Source organism: Colobus angolensis, unplaced genomic scaffold, assembly GCF_000951035.1.
Source record: "Colobus angolensis palliatus isolate OR3802 unplaced genomic scaffold, Cang.pa_1.0 Scaffold18, whole genome shotgun sequence".
NCBI lineage: Eukaryota > Metazoa > Chordata > Mammalia > Primates > Cercopithecidae > Colobus > Colobus angolensis.
The window spans coordinates 4,877,216-4,885,084 of record NW_012114932.1 but is presented as its reverse complement, the minus strand read 5'-3'; the positions used below and the strand labels follow the sequence as shown (position 1 = coordinate 4,885,084).

General features: G+C 46.9%; 1 protein-coding gene across 3 annotated transcripts in view; it reads right to left on the bottom strand.

Annotated features, from left to right (window-relative positions):
- Positions 1-248: 248 nt before the first annotated feature.
- The window catches only part of CSPG5 (chondroitin sulfate proteoglycan 5 (neuroglycan C)), a 17,712-nt gene continuing 10,091 nt past the window's right edge, over positions 249-7,869 (bottom strand). The window contains exons 3-4 of one of the 3 annotated variants that reach the window (XM_011939202.1): positions 7,429-7,585; positions 249-776 (exon numbers count right to left, since the gene is read on the bottom strand). In XM_011939202.1, the coding sequence (XP_011794592.1) occupies positions 615-776; positions 7,429-7,585 (319 nt within the window). In that variant the 3' untranslated portion in view covers positions 249-614. The remainder of the gene's footprint in view (positions 777-7,428; positions 7,586-7,869) is intronic. The other 2 variants (XM_011939203.1, XM_011939201.1) reach the window with 2 other exon arrangements.

Sequence of the window (7,869 nt, the reverse complement as noted above, 5' to 3'; positions counted from 1 at the left end):
TGCCTTTCCAAAAAAATGATGTATAAATTAGCCAGGTGTGTTGGAATGCACCGTAGTCCCAGCTACTCCGAAGGCTGAGGTGGGAGGATCACTTGAGCTGGGGAGGTCAAGGCTGCAGTGAACCTTGCACTCCAGCCTGGGCGACAAGAGCGAGAGTCCACCTCAAAATAAATAAATAGATAAACATCTTCAGTGGAGGTAACTCAACTCAAACTTAAAGGAGTGGACACAATGACTAAGAAAATGAATAACTTTTTAAAAAGTTTTATTTCAAGAACTTTGTTTTTTACTGGTATTTCAAAAAAAGGTGGGTCAAAGTACAAAAAAAAGTCAGTTGAATAACAGCACAGGTTTAGAAATCACAGCAGCAGAAGCAATGTACAGACAGCACAGACAAAACAACCCAATGTATGCAATTCTGTTCAGTTTCTTTGCTTATTTTAAGTATTTTTTTTTTGCCTCCTGTACAAAATACATCAAAGCATGCCATGAGATCAGAAAAAGAAAAGAGTTTAACAAATGGTTACAAGAAATAGACTCTGTACAAGAGGAGATAACGTTTCTTCCCCCTACCCCCCACCCACCAGCCCTGCTTCCTCTCTTCTTGCTCTGCTTTAGGTTAAATTATTCTGAAGACAGTTCACATCCAAGTCAGCCTGGTCACCTTTGCCACCCTCAAGTTTGGGCGACATGGAGTTCTGGATGTTAAATGACTCCTCCTCTTTCAGGCAGGATTTGAGAGCCTCCTGGATTTTGTGGGAAGCACTAGGATCATCCTGGAAGAGGGAAAAAGTTGGGGTGGGGGAAGACAATGCATACAGCAATCAAATAATAATATCAGGTTTTTCTATCTGGCTGAAGGAAGCATCACTGAAACAAGGAAAAAGCTCCAAGACTTGAATTAACTAAAAGGAACCAAAGTAACTCATTAGCAGCAACTTTTTAGGAAAGTCATCCTTAAAAGCAATGGCCAGGCAGAGAGGAAAACTTGATAGTAATCAGTTTACAAATACTTTTAATTTGGGCCATGTCCAAGGTTTTCTCTTGAACAGAGATCGGGAAGAAAGAGTCCCTTGGCCCAGGTGCCTCTATAGCCTCATGTGTTGATGAGCCCTGCGTGGCCTGCTGAGCCTGGCCTTCCTCTGACCTTCCATCCTGTTGAGTTTTGCTTTCACAAAGATGTCTTGGTCAGGCAACATGTCTCATCAGTGTATACAGTGGGGTATGCATAGGACTGGTAAAGTGCAGAACTGCTCCTGGCTATGCTAGGGGCCTCTCTCCCTACAGTAAGAGCATGTCCTCTGAGTAGAGGTCAAAGATGTGTCAGCCTCTCATTGTCACAAGTGAACCTGCCAAAAGGTATGTCCTCAATCCAAGCCCGAATGAACCTGGCTGCCTCAATGGCTTGCCACACTCTGCATCACATGATATTCGCACTGCTGATTCTAATGTAATAACCCATGTATATTGCCTACAGCCCTGTGACAAGCTCTCTCTGACAAACTCCTGACCCTGAGATGAATTTGCATTTTATGTATATATGTATGTATGTATTTATTTATTTTTGAGATGGAGTCTCGCTGTGTCGCCCAGGCCAGAATACAGTAGTGTGATCTCGGCTGACTGCAATCTTGAACCTCTTGGGTTCAAGGGATTCTCGTGCCTCAGTCTCCCCAGAACCTGGGATTATAGGCGCTCGCGATCATGCCTGGCTAATTTGTATTTTTAGTAGAGATAGGGTTTCACCATGTTGGCCAGGCTGGTCTCAAACTCCTGGCCTCAAGTGATCCACCCACCTCGGCCTCCCGAAGTGCTGGGATGACAGGTGTGAGCCACCACACCAGCCTGAATTTGCCTTTTAAAGGTTCTCAGGAAGCCCACACTAGCACGAAGTCCTCCAGGTCTACATTCTGGACATTCAGAGAACTTCTGTGGCAACTCTTGCTTTACTCATTTCCTTTAGGACCACCTAAGGGGAATATACCTAGTACTATTCAGTGGGCTTCAGTTCTTTCTCTGGTGCCCCAAATAGCTGTTGTAAGTGCTTGGAACTCTGCTGATGGAAGAGGGTGTGTAACCACTAAGGCAGATTCATGGATGGCAAGAAGGTAGAGAGTGTCCTAATCTGACCAGCTAGCTAAGGCCATTCTTGCTTCAACCACTACCAAAATTCAAGATTACCATCATGCTTAAGGACCAGGGTGTTCTCCACAGAAGTCTGGTGAGTCCTCGTCTGTGCTGCCTGCTACTGAGTTTGACCCATAACAGCACTAGGTTATGGGAGTGATGAGTTGGAAAGAAAGTAGGGAGAGACCCTGGGCTTTCCATGGTGCTTGTACACACAGGACACCGGGGCATCCACGAGTTCTGTGAGTACGGAAATCACTGCCAGCTGCCCAATGCCCACAGCCTCACTCAGTGCTTCTCCAGAGGCCCAGATTAAGGAGGACAATTTAGTAGAGTTTCAAAGACTTCACACATGATTTATAGACAGGGGAAGGGGAACGCATGTTTCTTTTCCCAATGAGACAAGAACAAGACAATGAACTTCATAGAGTACTGAGGCATACGTGAGGCAAGGCAGCTGCACATAGCATGTGCAGCCAGTTGAATGGTCAATCACTGCTTAGAATCAGAAAACACTGTGCAGCGACATAAATGTCCATCTGCTGAGACAGAAAGATCTCCATGATACACTGATTGAAAAAAAGTAAGGGGTAGAACATATGTATAGCAAAATCTCATTTATGTTTCAAAAATATAGATATAGGTGTGTGTTTGTATGTATATATATACACACATGTGTGTACTTTATGGAGAGGGAAGTGGGGGTGAAGTAGAGCTGCACTTTTTTATTTCGTGTACTTCTGTACTGTTTGGGGGAAACCATGGGCATGAAAGCTTGAGAGCTGAGCTAACACTATCGTTATATAGGATGGACTTTGAATCACACTAAAATCTGAAACAGGACAAGAGGACCTATACTCACCTCTCCTCTTACAAGGATACAACTTGCTTTTATGTCTTTCAAGATAACCTCTCACCCTCAACTCCTTCATCACATATTCTTTGGGGACATACAGGGGTACAGAAACATTCTCATAATGTGAAGAAAAGTGGACTAAGTGACTCCTCACAGACTCAGGTCTCAGAGCTCTGATGCCATGAAGGTGGGCTCCCAGATTAAACCTGACCCCTCGAGGGCTCATGAGGTCCAGATTAGAAAACTGCCTTCTGAGCCAAGGGATGGAAGAAGCATATCCCAAAAACAAGAGATACGCAAACAGCGCTGTTAGACAAGCTGAATACCTCCAACAAACACAACAGGCAAAGGAATGTCTGCACCAAGATGGGGCTCTCCTAACCCAGGTGTTTGCTCTAGAACTTGATCCTATTAAGCCAAGGGTAGCTGAATTCCACAGCAGGTCCAACTGCCTTTGACTTAACAGAAGTACCTCATCACAAGGGAGCTGGATCAACATCCGGCCTAAGTTTCTAGGAACCACTGTGGACTCGCTGCTCCCAGCCTTCAACCCCAGCAATATGGGCACCCTTCAACCCAGGGGTCATGTGGGTTCAGGTCTGGACCCCACTGGTCAGAGGCAAACGTCTATTGGAGGAGGGTGGGCAGTCAGTGCTTTAACAAATACATGCAAGAGGAGAGTCTGGGAAGTGAGAAAGAGTTAAATAGGAAAAAACAAACAAACAGAAAAAAGCACAGGGGCATCAATGGAGAAACCCTAGTAATAAACTGGAATCCTGGAAGGTCTGTCAAATCTTAGCACAACCCAAGTTACCCCCATGGTCTCCACAGCACCGTTGGGGGGACCACCAGGGCAGCCCAGTGTTGGGGCAGCTGACCTGGGTTTCTGGTGGCTTCATTCACGCAGCGCGCCTGGAGCGCCTGGAGCTTCCTACACTCTCCGTGCCTCCTGACATACCCTTCAAGGCTGGTTGCTCAGCTACACAAGACACTCACACAGACTCAGCCTAAGGCCGGCCAGCTACAGAGCCGCACATCAGCCTGAGGGCAGAGAGGAGTGGAGGAGGGAAGGAGGTGCCACTGGCACAGATACCAGCCACTTCCCTGTCACAGGCCCAAAGCCCCAGATGTTTTTGTTTGCAATCTTTTCAGAGTGTGGCTGGTAGAGGTGATTGAAACAGTGTAGGAAATTGACCTGCTCAACCTATTTTGCTTATATAAAAGAAATAACGCCTCCATGAAAATAAATACAACTCTCCAAAATTTTAGAGAACACCAATACCAGCAAGGAGTTTGGGGGTGGGGAGAGAGGGGTGGGGAGAGGCCACAAGGCAGGCTGGACTCCGGTGCCCCCTCGTCTCTCCTCCCGGCTCATCTGGAGGATTTCTCACTCTCCCCGGCTGCTGGCACCCCTTGGAGGCAGTCAGTGTGGCGGCTGTAGCAGTGAGCAGGGCTTCACTTCATAAACAAGTGGCAACAGTGTTCATCATCAATGCCCACAAGATCTTAAATATGACTAAGTTTGACCTTTGGGTGAGGTGGAGAGAATTAGAGATGAAGGTAGAAAATCCACCAGTACATTTCCTGCTGGATAGGAGAGTCACCCCTCACATCCACAGTGCTTTCAGAGACGAGAGGATGATGCCCCCTTGGGCACAAGCTGACAGAAAGACACCAGCCTCAATCTCCTTGGAGTCTGGGTATTCGGTTAAAAAAAAAAAAAAGTGGGGCTGGGCGCGGTGGCTCAAGCCTGTAATCCCAGCACTTTGGGAGGCCGAGACGGGCAGATCACGAGGTCAGGAGAGCGAGACCATCCTGGCTAACACAGTGAAACCCAGTCTCTACTAAAAAATACAAAAAATCTAGCTGGGCGAGGTGGCGGGCACCTGTAGTCCCAGCTACTTGGGAGGCTGAGGCAGGAGAATGGTGTAAACCCGGGAGGTGGAACTTGCAGTGAGCCAAGATTGGTCACTGCACTCCAGCCTGGGCGACAGAGCGAGACTCCGTCTCAAAAAAAAAAAAAAATTAAGGCATCAGCCTCAAGATCTAAGAGGAGCCAGGAGAAAACCAGAGCCAGATCTTGCTGCTTCCTAAGGGATGGCTTGAGTGCTGCCTTGGCCACCCCATCACCCCGTCTCAGGCACAGCTCACCATGGCCAACACCCTCACCCGCCCCGTAGCTGACCCCCAAGCCCCATGCTAGATCACCACTGCCTGTGGCCAACCACCCACTGTGGCAGACCACCACCCTTCTGCGGCTGACCACCCCCTGCTCTGCTGTTTTCAAGGCTTGCCATCTTCTCAACTAACGGTCAGTGGCAGTGTTCAGGTACAAAAACCTCACTTTCCACAAACCTGGATCAGCCAAGAACAAGAAACCTTTGCACTGGGTGTGTAGCCAAGCCCTCCAAGAGGAGCTCTTTCTTTTCATTCTCTGGGAAGAGGGAAGGTGTCTGAAGTTATGGTACCAGAAATACAAGGGTCAGAAACTTTCCTAAGGACGCTTGCACTCTGTCAGGCAGAGTGGGAGGACTCTGTCCAACCGTGGACAGTGAACATGCTGGCTACAGGAGCTCCCGCCGTGGCAGACCTGCTGCCACCTGCAGGATGGCAGACTGGCCAGTGGAACCGAGAGCCCCCGTAGCAGGCCATCACTCACTAGTATTCAGCAACTGCTGACTGTGTGCATGTTACTGAAGAGGGCAGGGTAATGTGCTCACCGAGAAGAGCGAGCGAGACTCTGTCCTGCCCTCAGGGTGCCTACATCTCTGTGGGTTGATGAACAAGGTGACCAGTCTTAGAGTTTATAAGACATAGTGTTTCCTTGGTTATAATGTTCATCTTGACCTTACTTGTTGTATCTTGGTACATACCAAGTGAAATAATCTGTTCTTTTTCTACCCTTTACATCAAAGTCTTTAAAAAATTATCCTAAGTTTACCTCTTTCACTTCATATTTAAATTCACCCATTTACTTCTCCTGTACTAGGCCAAGATTTCCTATTCTGGGGTTTTGTGAATGAGGCCACACATTTACTCTTATTCTCTCTTCCCCCTTCTGGGGCTGCAATTTCCCCATCTATAAAAGGAAAAAGTCCAGTCATGGTAGCTCACACCTGTAATCCTAACGCTTCAGGAGGCTGCGGTAGGAGTATCACTTGACCCCAGGAGTTTGAGACCAGCCTGGGCAACATGGCAAAACCCCATCTTTACAAAAGTTAAAATAATGAGCCAGGTGTGGTGGCACATGCCGGTAGTCCTAGCGACTCAGGAGGCTGAGGCAGGGGTATCACTTGAGCCCAGGAGTCTAGGTCTGCACTGTGTAATGTGGTAGCATTAACTACCTTTTAAGAGCTCTGCAGCTGCAAGTGGCTAGTGGCTGTTGTAGTAGACAAAGCAGATATAGAACACTTCTATTTCACAGAAAGTTCCACCGGACAGTATTGGTCTAGATTGCTGAGGCTCCTGTGAGGTCTGACACTCTATGGTCCATGATTTCTAAGAACATCTTCTAAATTTCTTCTTAAACTCCATTGCTTCAGTCTGCAGTCTCAGTTTAGCTTGTTTATCTGTGTAATAATCTGTGTAAAAATGCGTTTATCTTGAAGTATGGAACCTGCATTATATAGAGAATTTAGGATTTGGATGTGGCACGATTTGGGATATGGATGGTTTCTGCCTTGTTTTAGAAATTCTCTCTAGTATTTTACAGGTCAGTCTAATCCAGGCAATACACTAGGCCAGAGTCTTTAGAAAATGGTCTATTGGGATCTTTTATTGGATTTCAACTGATATTTATAAGCCCATCTTCCTAAGAACAGGATTATTCCTAGACTTAAGGCTCTGCCGGTGTTTTGTTTTCAGGCCTTGGCCCCAACCAGCTGTGTATAACCCTGCCAGTTCTTAGGGTCTTCAAATAGCAGCAAGGACACAGAACTCTTTCCACCCATCCCAAAAAGCAACCACCATTTGCTTCACTGACTATCATGAAATTCCTCAGCAGTGAAAGCAGAGCCTTTCTCCTTGATATGGAAAATCAGACAATAATCAGACTTCTAAAGCATAGATGAAGCAAAAAGTCATGAGTAATCCTAGAAAAAGATCTTCTCAGCCAGGCAGGTGGCTCACGCCTACAATCCTAGCACTTTAGGAGGCTAAGGCAGGAAGACCACTTGAGGCCAGGAGTTTGAGACCAGCCTGGGCAACACAGTGAGACCTCATCTCTATAAAAATTTTAAAAAGAAAAAGGCCTTTTCTATTTAAAATTCTGCTTGTCAAATAAGTGATACACCATCAAGTGCTTATTCCCACCTTTGTTGCCCAACCCAGTTGCCCTAGGCTGACCTCCAGAGCTCTCTGGGGATTTCATACTTTGAAATAGACACCAGACATGGGCCAGGGGCCAAAGCATGCATAAGAGGAGAGATGTGAAGAAAACAAGTTACCTGACAGATAACGTTATCATAGTGAGCCAAGGCACGGGCATGGGGGGAGGAGGTACGGGGAGTGTTGCAAAGTTTCCTTACATTTGGGTGAGAGCCCTCGGCAATGGTGGAGAGGGAGAAGTTATCATTGTGGAGCTCAGCTGGGGTCCGGAATTTGCTGATTAAGAGAGGAGTGAAGGAAAAATGTAAGTGAAATAATCACGGCAAAACATGACAATGTCTCAGCTTCTGGATCAAATACTGTATTTCGGCCGGGTGTGGTGGCTCAACGCCTGTAATCCTAGCACTTTGGGAGGCTATGGCGGGCAGATCACTAGAGGTCAGGAGTCAGATTAGCTTGGTGAACATGGTGAAACCCCATCTCTACTAAAAATACAAAAATTAGGCCGGGCGCGGTGGCTCAAGCCTGTAATCCCAGCACTTTGGGAGGCCAAGACGGGC